Source organism: Bufo bufo, chromosome 2, assembly GCF_905171765.1.
Source record: "Bufo bufo chromosome 2, aBufBuf1.1, whole genome shotgun sequence".
Classification (NCBI taxonomy): Eukaryota; Metazoa; Chordata; class Amphibia; order Anura; family Bufonidae; genus Bufo; species Bufo bufo.
Window position 1 is genome coordinate 474343267 of NC_053390.1, and position 18647 is coordinate 474361913.

At 44.6% G+C, this 18647-nt stretch overlaps 1 protein-coding gene across 1 annotated transcript in view; it reads left to right on the forward strand.

The window, feature by feature from the left end:
* LOC120990938 (chromatin assembly factor 1 subunit A-B-like) overlaps nucleotides 1-18647 on the forward strand; it is a 147526-nt gene that overhangs the window by 63753 nt on the left and 65126 nt on the right. Inside the window, exons 2-3 of the mRNA XM_040419830.1 lie at nucleotides 12441-12482; nucleotides 12564-13237. Coding sequence (XP_040275764.1) covers nucleotides 12441-12482; nucleotides 12564-13237 — 716 coding nt within the window. The remainder of the gene's footprint in view (nucleotides 1-12440; nucleotides 12483-12563; nucleotides 13238-18647) is intronic.

The following is an 18647-nucleotide window of genomic DNA, read 5'->3' on the forward strand; positions in this document are numbered from 1 at the left end:
TTGTTACGGATGCGACTGCCAAATATGACTTTTTTTGGTTTTACATAATAAAGCATTTTTGAAAAGAAATGATTTTAGTGTCTACACATTCTGAAAGCCGTAGTTTTATTTATTTTTTTGGGCGACTGTCTTGTGTAGGGGCAAATTTTTTGGGGGATGAGATGACTGGTACTATTTTAGGATGCTTATGACTTTTTGATCGCTTGCTATTGCACTTTTTGTTATGTGAAGGTGACAAAAATGGCTTTTTGGGCAACGGTTTTATTTTATTTTTTTACGTGTTCACCTGAGGGGTTAGGTCATGTGGTATTTTTATAGAGCAGGTTAACCACCTCAGCCCCCAGTGCTTAAACACCCTGAAAGACCAGGCCACTTTTTACACTTCTGACCTACCCTACTTTCACCGTTTATTGCTCGGTCATGCAACTTACCACCCAAATGAATTTTACCTCCTTTTCTTCTCACTAATAGAGCTTTCATTTGGTGGTATTTCATTGCTGCTGACATTTTTACTTTTTTTGTTATTAATCGAAATTTAACGATTTTTTTGCAAAAAAATGACATTTTTCACTTTCAGTTGTAAAATTTTGCAAAAAAAAAACGACATCCATATAGAAATTTTGCTCTAAATTTATAGTTCTACATGTCTTTGATAAAAAAAAAATGTTTGGGTAAAAAAAAAATGGTTTGGGTAAAAGTTATAGCGTTTACAAACTATGGTACAAAAATGTGAATTTCCGCTTTTTGAAGCAGCTCTGACTTTCTGAGCACCTGTCATGTTTCCTGAGGTTCTACAATGCCCAGACAGTACAAACACCCCACAAATGACCCCATTTCTGAAAGTACACACCCTAAGGTATTCGCTGATGGGCATAGTGAGTTCATAGAACTTTTTATTTTTTGTCACAAGTTAGCGGAAAATGATGATTTTTTTTTTATTTTTTTTTCCTTACAAAGTCTCATATTCCACTAACTTGTGACAAAAAATAAAAAGTTCTATGAACTCACTATGCCCATCAGCGAATACCTTGGGGTCTCTTCTTTTCAAAATGGGGTCACTTGTGGGGTAGTTATACTGCCCTGGCATTCTAGGGGCCCAAATGTGTGGTAAGGAGTTTGAAATCAAATTCTGTAAAAAATGACCTGTGAAATCCGAAAGGTGCTCTTTGGAATATGGGCCCCTTTGCCCACCTAGGCTGCAAAAAAGTGTCACACATGTGGTATCTCCGTACTCAGGAGAAGGTGGGGAATGTGTTTTGGGGTGTCATTTTATATATACCCATGCTGGGTGAGAGAAATATCTTGGCAAAAGACAACTTTTCCCATTTTTTTATACAAAGTTGTCATTTGACCAAGATATTTATCTCACCCAGCATGGGTATATGTAAAAAGACACCCCAAAACACATTCCTCAACTTCTCCTGAGTACGGGGATACCAGATGTGTGACACTTTTTTGCAGCCTAGGTGGGCAAAGGGGCCCATATTCCAAAGAGCACCTTTCGGATTTCACTCCTCATTTTTTCTTGAATTTGATTTCAAACTCCTTACCACACATTTGGGCCCCTAGAATACCAGGGCAGTATAACTACCCCACAAGTGACCCCATTTTGGAAAGAAGACACCCCAAGGTATTCCGTGAGGGGCATGGCGAGTTCCTAGAATTTTTTATTTTTTCACAAGTTAGTGGAAAATGATGATTTTTTTTTTTTTTTTTTTTTTTTTTTTTTTTCATACAAAGTCTCATATTCCACAAACTTGTGACAAAAAATAAAAAGTTCCATGAACTCACTATGCCCATCAGCGAATACCTTGGGGTCTCTTCTTTCCAAAATGGGGTCACTTGTGGGGTAGTTATACTGCCCTGGCATTCTAGGGGCCCAAATGTGTGGTAAGTAGGTAAATGACCTGTGAAATCCGAAAGGTGCTCTTTGGAATGTGGGCCCCTTTGCCCACCTAGGCTGCAAAAAAGTGTCACACATCTGGTATCTCTGTATTCAGGAGAAGTTGAGGAATGTGTTTTGGGGTGTCTTTTTGCATATACCCATGCTGGGTGAGATAAATATCTTGGTCAAATGCCAACTTTGTATAAAAAAATGGGAAAAGTTGTCTTTTGCCAAGATATTTCTCTCACCCAGCATGGGTATATGTAAAATGACACCCCAAAACACATTCCCCAACTTCTCCCGATTACGGAGATACCAGATGTGTGACACTTTTTTGCAGCCGAGGTGGGCAAAGGGGCCCATATTCAAAAGAGCACCTTTCGGATTTCACAGGTCATTTTTTACAGAATTTGATTTCAAACTCCTTACCACACATTTGGGCCCCTAGAATGCCAGGGCAGTATAACTACCCCACAAGTGACCCCATTTTGGAAAGAAGAGACCCCAAGGTATTCGCTGATGGGCAAAGTGAGTTCATGGAAGTTTTTATTTTTTGTCACAAGTTAGTGGAATATGAGACTTTGTATGAAAAAAAAAAAAAAAAAAAAAATAAGCATTTTCCACTAACTTGTGACAAAAAATAAAAAATTCTAGGAACTCGCCATGCCCCTCACGGAATACCTTGGGGTGTCTTCTTTCCAAAATGGGGTCACTTGTGGGGTAGTTATACTGCTCTGGCATTTTCCAGGGGCCCTAATGTGTGGTAAGTAGGTAAATGACCTGTGAAATCCTAAAGGTGCTCTTTGGAATATGGGCCCCTTCGCCCACCTAGGCTGCAAAAAAGTGTCACACATGTGGTATCGCCGTATTCAGGAGAAGTTGGGGAATGTGTTTTGGGGTGTCATTTTACATATACCCATGCTGGGTGAGAGAAATATCTTGGCAAAAGACAACTTTTCCCATTTTTTTATACAAAGTTGGCATTTGACCAAGATATTTCTCTCACCCAGCATGGGTATATGTAAAATGACACCCCAAAACACATTCCCCAACTTCTCCTGAGTACGGCGATACCAGATGTGTGACACTTTTTTGCAGCCTAGATGCGCAAAGGTGCCCAAATTCCTTTTAGGAGGGCATTTTTAGACATTTGGATACCAGACTTCTTCTCACGCTTTGGGGCCCCTAGAATGCCAGGGCAGTATAAATACCCCACATGTGACCCCATTTTGGAAAGAAGACACCCCAAGGTATTCAATGAGGGGCATGGCGAGTTCATAGAAATTTTTTTTTTTTGGCACAAGTTAGCGGAAATTGATATTTTTAATTTTTTTCTCACAAAGTCTCCCGTTCCGCTAACTTGGGACAAAAATTTCAATCTTTCATGGACTCAATATGCCCCTCACGGAATACCTGGGGGTGTCTTCTTTCCGAAATGGGGTCACATGTGGGGTATTTATACTGCCCTGGCATTCTAGGGGCCCTAAAGCGTGAGAAGAAGTCTGGAATATAAATGTCTAAAAAATTTTACGCATTTGGATTCCGTGAGGGGTATGGTGAGTTCATGTGAGATTTTATTTTTTGACACAAGTTAGTGGAATATGAGACTTTGTAAGAAAAAAATAAATAAATTCCGCTAACTTGGGCCAAAAAAATATCTGAATGGAGCCTTACAGAGGGGTGATCAATGACAGGGGGGTGATCAATGACAGGGGGGTGATCAATGACAGGGGGGGTGATCAGGGAGTCTATATGGGGTGATAACCACAGTCATTGATCACGCCCGTGTAAGGCTTCATTCAGACGTCCGGATGCGTTTTGCGGATCCGATCCATCTATCAGTGCATCCGTAAAAATCATGCGGACATCTGAATGGAGCTTTACAGGGGGGTAATCAATGACAGGGGGGTGATCACCACAGTCATTGATCATGCCCCTGTAAGGCTTCATTCAGACGACCGGATGCGTTTTGCGGATCCGATCCATGTATCGGTGCATCCGTAAAAATCATGCGGACATCTGAATGGAGCTTTACAGGGGGGTGATCAGGGAGTCTATATGGGGTGATCACCACAGTCATTGATCATGCCCCTGTAAGGCTTCATTCAGACGTCCGGATGCGTTTTGCGGATCCGATCCATCTATCAGTGCATCCGTAAAAATCATGCGGACATCTGAATGGAGCTTTACAGGGGGGTAATCAATGACAGGGGGGTAATCAATGACAGGGGGGTGATCAGGGAGTCTATATGGGGTGATCACCACAGTCATTGATCATGCCCCTGTAAGGCTTCATTCAGACGTCCGGATGCGTTTTGCGGATCCGATCCATCTATCAGTGCATCCGTAAAAATCATGCGGACATCTGAATGGAGCTTTACAGGGGGGTAATCAATGACAGGGGGGTGATCACCACAGTCATTGATCATGCCCCTGTAAGGCTTCATTCAGACGACCGGATGCGTTTTGCGGATCCGATCCATGTATCAGTGCATCCGTAAAAATCATGCGGACATCTGAATGGAGCTTTACAGGGGGGTAATCAATGACAGGGGGGTAATCAATGACAGGGGGGTGATCAGGGAGTCTATATGGGGTGATCACCACAGTCATTGATCACGCCCCTGTAAGGCTTCATTCAGACGACCGGATGCGTTTTGCGGATCCGATCCATGTATCGGTGCATCCGTAAAAATCATGCGGACATCTGAATGGAGCTTTACAGGGGGGTGATCAGGGAGTCTATATGGGGTGATCACCACAGTCATTGATCATGCCCCTGTAAGGCTTCATTCAGACGTCCGGATGCGTTTTGCGGATCCGATCCATCTATCAGTGCATCCGTAAAAATCATGCGGACATCTGAATGGAGCTTTACAGGGGGGTAATCAATGACAGGGGGGTGATCACCACAGTCATTGATCATGCCCCTGTAAGGCTTCATTCAGACGACCGGATGCGTTTTGCGGATCCGATCCATGTATCAGTGCATCCGTAAAAATCATGCGGACATCTGAATGGAGCTTTACAGGGGGGTAATCAATGACAGGGGGGTAATCAATGACAGGGGGGTGATCAGGGAGTCTATATGGGGTGATCACCACAGTCATTGATCACGCCCCTGTAAGGCTTCATTCAGACGTCCGGATGCGTTTTGCGGATCCGATCCATCTATCAGTGGATCCGTAAAAATCATGCGGACGTCTGAATGGAGCTTTACAGGGGGTTGATCAATGACAGGGGGGTAATCAATGACAGGGGGGTGATCAGGGAGTCTATATGGGGTGATCAGGGAGTCTATATGGGGTGATCAGGGGTGATTAGGGGTGATAAGGGGCTAATAAGGGGTTAATAAGTGACGGGGGGGGGGGGGGGGTGTAGTGTAGTGTAGTGGTGCTTGGTGCTACTTTACTGAGCTACCTGTGTCCTCTGGTGGTCGATCCAAACAAAGGGGACCACCAGAGGACCAGGTAGCAGGTATATTAGACGCTGTTATCAAAACAGCGTCTAATATACCTGTTAGGGGTTAAAAAAAACACATCTCCAGCCTGCCAGCGAACGATCGCCGCTGGCAGGCTGGAGATCAACTCTCTTACCTTCCGTTCCTGTGAGCGCGCGCGCGCCTGTGTGCGCGCGTTCACAGGAAATCTCGCGTCTCGCGAGATGACGCGTATATGCGTGACTGTGCGCAGCGCTGCCACCTCCGGAACGCGATCCTGCGTTAGGCGGTCCGGAGGTGGTTAAGGATGCAGCAATACCCAATATGAATTTTTTTATTTTTTATTTTTTTTGTTTAAATAATGCTGTTAAAGTGTCTCCATATTCTGAGAGCCATAGTTTTCTTTATTTTTTTGGGCGATTGTCTTAGGAGCTCATTTTGTGCGGGATGAGGTGACTGTTAGATTGGTGCTATTTTGGGGGGTATACACCTTTGTCCGCTTGGTGTAGCACTTTTAGTGATGTAAGGTGACAAAAGGTTTATTTAGCAGTTTTTATTAAATTTTTTGACTTCACCTGAGGGGATAGGTAATTTGATATTTTTATAGAGCCAGTTGATACAGACGCGGCGATACCCAATATGTCTACTCCCCCACCCCCCCCTATTTTTTTTTTTTTAATTCCCCTTTATTTTTGCAAAGGTGTGTGTGTGTGTGTGTGTGTGTATACACACACACACACACACACACACACACACACCTCAAAAAAATAAAGGGAACACTTAAACAACACAATGTAACTCAAAGTCAATCACACTTCTGTGAAATCAAACTGTCCACTTAGGAAGCAACACTGAGTGACAATCAATTTCACATGCTGTTGTGCAAATGGGATAGACAACAGGTGGAAATTATAGGCAATTAGCAAGACACCCCCAATAAAGGAGTGGTTCTGCATGTGGTGACCACAGACCACTTCTCAGTTCCTATGCTTCCTGGCTGATGTTTTGGTCACTTTTGAATGCTGGCGGTGCTTTCACTCTAGTAGTAGCATGAGACGGAGTCTACAACCCACACAAGTGGCTTAGGTAGTGCAGCTTATCCAGGATGGCACATCAATGCGAGAAGTGGCAAGAAGGTTTGCTGTGTCTGTCAGCATAGTGTCCAGAGCATGGAGGCGCTACCAGGAGACAGGCCAGTACATCAGGAGACGTGGAGGAGGCCGGAGGAGGGCAACAACCCAGCAGCAGGACCGCTACCTCCGCCTTTGTGCAAGGAGGAACAGGAGGAGTACTGCCAGAGCCCTGCAAAATGACCTCCAGCAGGCCACAAATGTGCATGTGTCTGCTCAAACGGTCAGAAACAGACTCCATGAGGGTGATATGAGGGCCCGACGTCCACAGGTGGGGGTTGTGCTTACAGCCCAACACCGTGCAGGATGTTTGCCAGAGAACACCAAGATTGGCAAATTCGCCACTGGCGCCCTGTGCTCTTCACAGATGAAAGCAGGTTCACACTGAGCACATGTGACAGACATGACAGAGTCTGGAGACGCCGTGGAGAACGTTCTGCTGCCTGCAACATCTTCCAGCATGACCGGTTTGGCATTGGGTCAGTAATGGTGTGGGGTGGCATTTCTTTGGAGGGCCGCACAGCCCTCAATGTGCTCGCCAGAGGTAGCCTGACTGCCATTAGGTACCGAGATTAGATCCTCAGACCCCTTGTGAGACCATATGCTGGTGCGGTTGGCCCTGGGTTCCTCCTAATGCAAGACAATGCTAGACCTCATGTGGCTGGAGTGTGTCAGCAGTTCCTACAAGACGAAGGCATTGATGCAATGGACTGGCCCGCCCGTTCCCCAGACCTGAATCCAATTGAGCACATCTGGGACATCATGTCTCGCTCTATCCACCAACGTCACGTTGCACCACAAACTGTCCAGGAGTTGGCAGATGCTTTAGTCCAGGTCTGGGAGGAGATCCCTCAGGAGACCGTCTGCCTCCTCATCAGGAGCATGCACAGGTTTTGTAGGAAGGTCATACAGGCACGTGGAGGCCACTCACACTACTGAGCCTCATTTTGACTTGTTTTAAGGACATTACATCAAAGTTGGATCAGCCTGTAGTGTGTTTTTCCACTTTAATTTTGAGTGTGACTCCAAATCCAGACCTCCATGGGTTGAAAATTTGAATTTCATATTTTTTTTTTTTGGGGTGATTTTGTTGTCAGCACATTCAACTATGTAAAGAACAAAGTATTTCAGAAGAATATTTAATTAATTCAGATCTAGGATGTTATTTTTGTGTTCCCTTTATTTTTTTTGAGCAGTGTGTGTGTGTGTATGTATGTGTATATGTATATGTATATGTATATATATATATATATATATATATATATATATATATATATATATATATATTTATATTTTATAATTTTTTTATTGAAACTTAATGTTTTTGGGAAAACTTTTGGGGGTTTGATCAATATTTCTGTATAGTCATGCATTGGCTGTAAGTGTATTACACACTGTAATACACTTAAAGCCTGCTTGCCTGTGAGATCCAGACGGCTGGATCTCACAGGCTCTCTTGGAAGGCATCGGGCTGCCTTCCCTGCCAGACGGCTGGATCTCACAGGCTCTCTTGGAAGGCATCGGGCTGCCTTCCCTGCCATCGGGTCCCCGTCACAGCAGCGCGGGGACCCGATGGCCACCCCGCACGTGCCGCGGTCAGCTCTGACTGCGGCCGTGCAGTGGTTAATGCGCCAGCATAGGTTATTTCACCTATGCAGGCGTATGCAGCTGGACCTAGGGGTGGGCGATATGGCCTAAAATCTATATTGCGATATAATTTTAAGCATGTGCGATATGCGATATATATTGCGATATATTGTTTTCTATATTTGGGGGGGCGTGTTTAAACTTTTTTTTACTTTTTATTTAATAACTATTAGTCTCCTTAAGGGCTAGAACGTAGAACCCTTGTCATATTCACCCTAACAGAGCTCTATCAGGGTGAATAGGACTTTACACTCTCCCTGCTGCTCTGTGCTTTGTGCACACAGCAGCAGGGAGCTGATCCCCCTCCCCTAAACGGTGCCATCCACAGATCCCCCCCCTCCCCTAAACGGTGCCATCCACAGATCCCCCCCCTCCCCTAAACGGTGCCATCCACAGATCCCCCCCTCCCCTAAACAGTGCCATCCACAGACACCCCCCCCTCCCCTAAACGGTGCCATCCACAGACACCCCCCCTCCCCTAAACGGTGCCATCCACAGACACCCCCCCTCCCCTAAACAGTGCCATCCACAGACACCCCCCCTCCCCTAAACAGTGCCATCCACAGACACCCCCCCTCCCCTAAACGGTGCCATCCACAGATCCCCCCCCTCCCCTAAACGGTGCCATCCACAGATCCCACAAATCAAATTGGCTTCTCAGGAGATATATATGTTAAAGGCATCTCATTCAGTAGTACTGCCTATATATGCCTTTAACATATATATCTCCTGAGAAGCCAATTTGATTCTAAAGGGTTAATTTAATTCATCCTGTAATGTAAACTCTGTGTCATCTGTCCCTTCTCTTATCTCTCTGCTCCTTATCACTGCTGCAACAAGAGCCGACAGCCTCAGTGTAACCTGCTCTACAGTCTGACTCGCGGCTCTTCTAACTCAATGAATGGAATGAGTCACTGACTGAGTCGGATCTTTAGATTCTTGTGACTCATTCGATTCATTTAGACTCCCTGACCCTGCACTACTCCGAGGACTGAGTCAGAGCTGCAGTGTGCTGTGCTGGCCTCGCCCCCTCAGCTCTGGTCGGTGATTGGTTGGTGGGCGGGGAGGGGCTGGCAGAAGCAGCTCTTCCACTCTAAGATCATATTACTGACTCCTCCCCAGTCCCTCCCTCAGGCTCCTGCTGCCAGCGTGAGGTGGTGAGCTGAGCGTCTCTGTCTGCAGTGTCTGTGTGCTGGGACTGAGAGCCGATTCAAACGGATCGGATCATTCAAGTGGAATCGACTCCTCCGGTTCACTGAACTGAATCGATTCAAATGAACGATTCGTTCATGAACCGGACATCACTAGTTACCGGAGCTAAGACCTAGTAAGGTATACAGTAAAGAGATCACCAATTAATAAAGTTAAAGTTACTGATTAGTTTTTAAATGTTCTACTGTCAGCGGCGTGGCCCTGTATGTTCTAACCCCCAGGCAAGCGTCCCTGTCACCATGGGAACGCCTGGGGGTTAGAATATACCATCGGATTTGAGTTTTCACGCGCTCACTGAGATCGTGAAAACTCAATGATTTACTGTCAGTCCCTCCCCTCCTCCTCTTTTGTCATTGGTGGTCAGCGGCAGCCGCGCACAGTGGGGAGGGAGGGACTCTCTCCTTCTCCACTGTGCCGGCTCAGGATCATATCGCGGTCCGGCGATATAGGCGATATGCTCAAAATCCATATCGTGGCACAAATTTATATCGCATATCGCCTATATCGTCTATATCGCCCACCCCTAGCTGGACCCCTCCTGCTGATCGGGCGGGCGCAGCTCATGCACCTGCCCAATTACCATGCAGTACATGTACATCACTGGTCATTAAGTCACGGCCAGATATTATGTACATGTACGTCATGGGTCCTTAAGGGGTTAAAGAAGAACTTCCGCAAAAACTTTATTCTCTGACCTGATAGAAAGGTACATGATGTAATCTGTAGTGAATGTAATTTTGTTACCAATGGCTGTATTGGTGAGCGAGCCCCTACCTTCTGCTTCTCGACTGTCAGGTGACCAGCAATCACTCTCCACATGACACAGCATCTTATGTGTGGACAGGAAGTCTGCTTCTCTATGTATTCCTATGGGAGCCTGTCTCAGCCTCATAGAAATGAATAGGGTAGTAAGTGACTTCCTGTCCTGTGTCAGTTGGAGATCAGAGAGTTGGTCACATGATAACACTTTCTAGCAGGTCAGAGAATAAAAATGTTGCTGGGAGTTCTACTTTAATCTCATTTATATAAGCATTTACTGTTGAACACGGTACAAACATTTTTACTTTATTTAACCACTAGGGATGAGCGAATCTACTTCAGATGAAACATCCAAAGTCGATTCACATAAAACTTCAGTCCAATACTGTACAGGGCAAGCACTCCGTACAGTATTAGTATTAGGGTTGTTGCGGGTATCGAAATATTGATACTTTTGTCCTGGTATCGGTTCGGTGCCGGGATTTACCTTTTATCGATACTAGGCTGCGCTACTGCGCAGCCCAGTATCAGAGAACATGGAGCGCGCTGCTGTCAGCGCGTGCCATATTCTCTCAGAAGCCCAGGGGAGGAGTCACTCCCTCCCCCTGTGCCGCCGTTGCCAATGAGGAGAGAGGGGCAGAGGAGGGACGGGCGCACTGTGCCACCAATACAAATTAACGTCTAATATAGATACAGAAGGTGGGTGCGGCGACAGAATCACATAGCCTGCATCCGACCTCTGTGACAGGTAGCTGGGTGCCACACCTGAGAGGTTAACTGCCACGGATCGCAGCGCCGTGTCATAGAGGTCGGGTGCCGGCTTTGTGATTCTGCTGCGGCACCTGCCTCCTGTATCAGACGTTAATTAGCATTGGCGGCGCAGTTAATTTTTTTTGCGTGGTATAGAGTATCGCAATACTTATGGTATCGGAGCCGAATCAAAATTTTGGTATCGAAAACAACCCTAATTAAAATGTATTTGCTCAGCTGAGCCGAAATTATTACTTCGTGAAATCTCGCGTCACTTCGTGTAATGACTTCATAGAATAATTTTTACTGTAAAAAAACATTTTACTGAACTCTAAAGTGCTAGAAGATGTGTGAATGATAGCAGCAATCAGATATACACCTCCGTGTTAGTGCAGGCTATTATAGGCTGAGTGGTACACGGTGTGTGGACTGAGCAGGATGCCCCACTTACTAGCGCTCCAAGAAGATGAACAGCACCATCTATTGGTTTCATAGTCTTATGACAAGACTATGAATCCAATAGATGGCGCTGTTCATGAGTAGTGTAGATCGCGAATATTGTAATCACTAATTTTTATCGCAAATTTTCCATGCAAATTGTTTTTCAGCTGAAAAACAAGGCAGTCTGCTCATTTGCATGTCCTTCCCACATGCCTATGTTTATGCAAATACGTTTATATGACAAAACTGTAGAAAGTTTTTTAAATATTATGTTAGGACAATCAGAAAACTTTGTCCCCCTAATGATAATGATCTGGGTGCGCAGGTCCACCCAAGCCATCCAACAGATAGGGAAACAACTTTGAGGCTTACTGGCTCTGTCAGATGAGAGCTGGTTTGGAATGTCTCATAGTGCAAAAAAGCTGCCATTGTAAGGTATGCTGACTGTATCTGTCTCATGGATAGTTTAATGGCTTGCACATACCCGGCTTTTGGCAGATAGCTTTTGTATGGTTGTCTATTGTATGGGAGTCCAAGATGCATCCAGCCATCCTTCCCATGCTGTTTCCAAACCATTTTGATGGGGTTTCCATCAATTTCTAACCTTTTTTTTTTTTTTTTTTTTTTTGTGAACCAGACACCCTCTCCTCTTCCGAGCAGGGGGTGCCTGGTTTGATGCTCGGGTCTCCCTTTGACTTTCATTGTATAAAATTGTACTCTAGCCCCCGCAGTATTCGGCCGAACACTGCGATGTGCCGAGCATAGCGATGCTTGAACCGAACAGCAGTTCGGCCGAGCATGCTTGCTCAACACTACAAGATACCACTTGGATCCAGAGTTTGGGAAATTGATTTTTTTAAAGTAAAAATGAATCTATGAAATTATTACTAACTTCAGCTCATCTGAGCCAATACATTCTAACACTGTACGGAGCGCTTGCTCCATACAGTATTGGACTGAAGTTTTATGCGAATCGACTTTGGATGTTTCATCCGAAGTCGATTTGCTCATCCTTATTAACCACGTATAACCTTCTCATTCCCTAGCAAATGTAGACCTCTTTTTCTAGAGTTCTTCTGCTAATAGTGTATCTAGACTTATTGTTGAAGAACTTTAAGAAGCAATTAGGTTTGAAGAGATATTGGATAACCTGTTTTTATTTATTTATTTTTTGCAGTTAAATCTTCATCTACAAACTCTTCAAAGAAGATGGTCCAAGGTATTTTGGGGTGTGTTGGGGATTTTTCTTAAAACTAGTATTTTTGGATTGTCGTCTTACAGTTTTTATTTACCTTTTCAGCCCGACTGCCTTTCAAACGTCTGAATCCTGTGCCCAAAGAAGAAATCTCACAGGAGAAAAAACAGAAAGTGTCCCATAATATGCCCTCTCTTGATATTTCTCTTGAGGATATGGAGAATGGCTCTGAAATTACAGAGTTTGGTGCTCTCCCAAAAGCTGTAAATGGTGTGGGGCCTTTGGACAATTACATCAGAAGAACAAAAAAAACTTGCCTTGTGACTCCTAGTATCACTATTGACTTAACAGAAGATTCAGTAGGTGGCATTTTAGATGAGAACCCATCAAATGGAATTGTTCAGTCTATACCAACAACGGGAAATGTTCCAGTTTGTGGCACACATAATTCTGTAGCCTCTGCGCACAACTTCAAAGCTCATGACACTTTAAGCATAAATAGTCCTGAACATAGTTGCACAGTGTCTGAGTCGAAGATAACTGATGATCAGGGCTTATCCTCTCACTCTATGGAGGTTCCTTCAGGGACAGCACTTGAAAATACTACTTTATTAACTTCTCCAGTAAAAACGATTATTGATGATCAAGACATCTCAGCAGAAGATAGTCCTGCTGGGTTTTCTTCCACAAGCTCTCCAGTTTCAACCAGTTCCCCTGAAGTATCTTTTGGTAATCGAAAAGATGAAAGCAATTGTGTGTCACCAACATGTCTTAATAAGGTATGTTAAACTGACATGGCTTGATAAAGATATGTTGAGTGTGTGTTTTTTTTTTTTTTGTGTGTGTGTGTGGAATAGCTCTGACAAAAAAGGGTCCCTAGAGAGTGAAGCCCATGGGGATTTTGATAACTGACAGTTAATAACCCAAAAACTATCGGGGTACAGCTGTCACTCTATTATGTTATGGTGTGCAAATCACATCTAGGAGTGAGGAGTTGGCTCAAAGTGTACCCGAAATTCTGGTGGGAGGTTGATCCACTGGTATTTTAGGGTAAATCTATAGGTACCTAGTTTACTCAATACATTCCAGGTCTAGTGGCCTCTGTGTGGTCTGGCTGCAGGCTACCTATTGGAGTCTTCCGAAATAGAGGGGTACTCAATTTTGTGAATACTCGCTTTAATGTTCCTGCTCCTAGAGGCTCAGTTCTCCCACTGTTGTCGCCTCCCTCCAAGTCCTGATTGACAGGGCCAGGCAGCGCTCGCATCTGTCTGCCAGCCCTGTGCTCTGGTGAACAGAGCCTCTAGGACAGTGATGGCGAACCTTTTAGAGACTGAGTGCCCAAACTTCACCCCAAAACCCACATATTTATCACAGTACCAACATGGGAATTTCCCCTGAATACTACAGTCCAGTATAGTATATCTTCCATGTACTTTTCGCTATAAAAGCCTGTTTACACTCAGTGCGCTGCCTGTGCTGTTCATAGTGCGCCTGCGCTGATGAATGGCAGGAAAAGTCTAAGGCCTCCTGCACATGACTGTACGTGTCCCGTTGCCATATTGCGGCCCGCATTTGCGGATCCGCAATACATGGGCACCGTTCAGTGTGCATTCCGCATCACGGATGCGGATCCATTCACTTTAATGGGTCCGCAAATCCGGAGATGAGGAACGGAAGCACGGAACGGAAGCCTACGGAGTGCTTCCATGGGGTTTCATCCCGTACTTCCGTTCCGAAAAAAGATAGAACAAGTCCTATCTTTTTGCAGATCGTGGACCCATTAAAGTGAATGGGTCCGCGATCCACTGCGGCTGCCCCATGGTTGGTGTTCATGCATTGCGGCCCGCAGCACGGCCACGGGGTGAACACGTTTGTGTGCAGGAGGCATAAGGCATATTGGTACACCATAGACTTTTCCAGGGTGCAAGTGCCCATAGAGAGGGCTCTGAGTGCCGCCTCTGGCACCCGTGCCATAGGTTCGCCATCACTGCTATAGGAGCAGGAACAACGCCCCCCCACATCGCTAATGTCAGCTAGCTTAATAGGGTTAAATCTGGTGACAGAATCCCTTTACTGCAGACTGCTAGCAATTCATTCATAACTTCTAGTAGAAATTATAAAGGAGGGCACACCATAGAGCCATAAGAATAGATGCTCTGGAGTTATTACATGGGGAATGCATATAGCTATTAAAACAGGCATGTCAGGAGAGGTGAAAGGTCCTATTTAAAACCAAATCATAACTGCATAGAGATGAACTGCAAGGAAATTTTAGTTTTTACTCCGGTTTTTCCATGCAGTTTTTAACTTTCACCTATGAAAAATAAAACTGCATCAACATCCACAACAAACATGCAGGAAATCTTGTTTGCATTTTTTTTTTATTTCTACGCATATTAAATGTTGTACTAGAAAAAGTAAACTTAGGCACTCCTTGAGATTTGTTTGTAGTACTGTGCTTATTTTTATTTGGTTTTCATATGAGGCAACTTTAACCCCTTCAAGACCCTGCCATTTTTCACCTTAAGGGCCTTTGCAGATGAGCATTGGTCACGCTGCGAGTCCGCAGCGGAGCACCTGGCCGCCTGAACTCCCAGCGCTACCAGGGGTCACATAGGATTATATTTTATGATGCTCTGTAACCCTTACAGTTCTTGAATGTACTGGATAACACTGGCATAATGCTTTCAGCGTGACCAGCGCTCGTCTGCAAGGGCCCAACTGACCAGGCCATTTTTTGCAAATCTGACATGTCCCTTTAATTTAAAAACGCTTCTACTTATCCAGGCCATTCTGAGATAGTTTTTTTCCCCCAGCACATATTGTACTTCATGACAGTAGTAAAATTTAGGGATCGACTGATATTGATTTTTTTAAGGCCGATACCGATAATTTGAGAACTTTCAGGCCAATAGCCGATAATTTATACCGATATTCTGGGTATTTTTATTTTTGAGAAAAAAATAATTTTCCTACACAAATCTGCTGAAAATTAATATGTATGTTGTTAACGTGTATTTTATTTTTGTAAATCTTTTTCATTTATACTTGAAATTTTTTTTTTTACACTAACTTTTAGCCCCCTTAGGGACTAGAACCCTTGTCCTATTCACCCTGATAGATCTGTATCAGGGTGAATAGGAGCTCACACTGTCCCTGCTGCCCTGTGCTTTGTGCACACAGCAGCATGGAGCTTACTATAGCAGCCAGGGCTTCAATAGCGTCCTGGCTGCCATGGTAACCGATCGGAGCCCCAGGATTACACTGCTGGGGCTCCGATCGGAGGAGGAGGGGAGAGGGGACCCTGTGGCCACTGCCACCAATGATACTGTGTGGGGGGGGGGGGGGCGCACTGCGCCACCAATGTTTTTACTATTGGGATGGGGGGCGCAGTGCGCACTGCGCCACCAATAAAGATAACTCTCTCATTCATATACAGGACGCGGGAGCTGGCTGCAGAATCACATAGCCGGCTCCCGACCTCTGAGCGGTAGCTGCGATCCGCAGCACCTAAGGGGTTAACTACCGCAGATCGCAGCTACAGCTCATAGAGGTCGGGAGCCGGCTATGTGATTCTGCAGCCAGCTCCCGCGTCCTGTATATGAATGAATGAGAGATTTATCTTCATTGGTGGCGCAGCGGCCACAGCCCCTCCCCTCCTCTTGTCTTCTCTCCTGTCATTGGCGGCCACGGCAGCAGCAGCACAGGGGGAGGGAGACACTGCTTCCTTCTCCCCTGTGCTGCGGAGGGAACTGTGAGCAGCGCGTTCTGTGTTCCCAATACGTTATCGGTATATCGGCAAAATAGATGCTGATACCGATAACGTTCAAAATCCTCAATATCGGCCGATAATATCGGTAAAACCGATAATCGGTCGATCCCTAGTAAAATTGATTAAAAAAAATTAATCATTTTTATTTATTAAAAAAATACCTAATTTACCAAAAATTTAGAAAAATTAGCAAATTTCTATTACTCTACTTTTTATAATGGATAGTAATAACTCCAAAAATAGTTATTACTTTAAATTTACCATATGTCTACTTCATGTTTGGATCATTTTGAAAATGACATTTTATTTTTTGAGACCTTAAAAGGTTTAGAAGCAAATCTTAAAATTTAAGAATTTTCAAAACCAGTTCAGTTATGAAGTCATTTTGTGAGACTTACATATTAGAAACCACCCATAAATTACCCCATTTTAGAAACTACACCCCTCAAGCTATTCAAAACTGTTAACCCTTTAGGTGCCAAATGGGAATTAAATTTCACACTTAGCAGATTTTTAATTTTAATTAAAAAAAATTCTGCAACACATCAAGGGTTAACAGCCAAACAACTCAATCTATTACCCTAAATCTGACGTTTACAGAAACACCCCATATGTGCTCAACAACTGATGTATGGGCGCACAGCAGGGCTCTAGATTCAAACAGCAAAATATGGATTTTAGCTGCCATGTCGCATTTAAAAGATTCCTGAGATCCCCAGAAATTAAAAACCCAAAGAAGTTACCCAATTTTGGTAAGGGCACCCACGTACGAACATTTTAAGCGGTGGAAAGGGCACTTTTGACCTAACAGGTGTTTCGCAGAAATATGTAGTGGTTGGTGAAAAGTGGATATGTAAGCTATGCGGACTAAATCTGAGATATAAGGTGGTAAAACTACAGGCTACATCATGGATGAAATTAAATGAATACTCCATGGATGAGTGGTAGATTTGAAAACACTCCTGAATGCACAGGCCAGGTTTTTAAGGGCAGGTTTCACAGTGGTAAATGGTCTTTCCTTATCCCCCTTTTGGAACACGCCCTGCATCTTTTTTGCATCCTTTCCTTCCTTGCTGTCTGGGGGATTTGAACTGGAAAATGTTGCCCTGGTACGACAGGCACCATGACTTCCAGAAGTACTGGGACATTCCCTGGTCTGGCTTTGAAAAATTAGGGCCTTGATTACCACCTCTTGCCTGCAGATTGAAATAACACGTATGTATTGTACATTGTCATCTGTATAATGTGTACGGCCTGTTTTTTGTACCACACTTACGTTTTTCTTGTGGATATAAACTGGTTTGGGGGTAATACATGAGCAGGTGAATGTTGGTCAGTACAAGGATGTCCCTCTTGTCCTTGTACTTAACCACCATCATGTTCTCATGGAGGAGAGCACTACTTTCCCCCATTCTCAGTGGTTGCCCGGGGATCTAGGGAGGCCTCTCTGATTTTTGCGCACTGTGCCACAAGCCACAGTACTTCTGGCAGTTAGGGACCTGAATAGGGGTATGCTGGTATAATGGTAGTTATCCACATAGAGGTGGTAACCCTTATCCAGCAGTGGGTGCAGTAAGTCCCGACCGATTTTCCCACTAACTCCTAGGATGGGGGGGGCATTCTGGGGGTTCTATCCAGGAATATTTCACTTCATAAATGGAACTTGTGGGTGTACCCAGAGCTACTCTCACAAAGTTTGTATATATTTGTGCCATACCTTGCCTGTTTGCTAGGCAGGTATTGGCGGAATCTAATCCTCACTTTGAACAGTAATGGGGACTTATCTACAGACATTTTCCTCTGGGTTGTAAACCTCACCAAACTTGGTGTTAACAGGGGTGTGGAAATAAAAATAAAAAAACTACTTGTCTAAGGACTAAAGCGGGGGTTCGATCTACTTGTCCCTCATGACAATATACTTGTCCTGATACAAAAAATTATTTTAAATCGAAACCATATTTCAATGCACCACCATGCTTCCTTATGTAGGGAGGTGGCTGGCTTGCGTTCCAGTCTTTGTGGTGTGAAATGACTCTAAGTTTAGTCCTCGTTCACACCAGATGATTCTGTCCAGAATGCACTACATCGCGGTCGGCTCACTATATAGTGGTGCAAGAGGGGGCGTGACGATCCATTGAAGTGAATGGCACCGTAGCTGCAGGCAATCGGATGTACGGGATCGCAAGGCACAATTATGTCTGAGGTCCGGTCATTTTGTTTGGACTGGACCGCAGGCATAATGTGCATGGTTATGGTGCCAATCACTTCAACAGACCACTACGCCCCCTCCTGCCCCACAATATAGTTAGCCGGCTTGAACGCACTGCCTTAATGTGATCACAGCAAGTAGTTTAGTGCATACTCTTGCTCTTAGCACATTACTACCTGTACCTCTAGGTGGTGTAGGCAAATTAGCT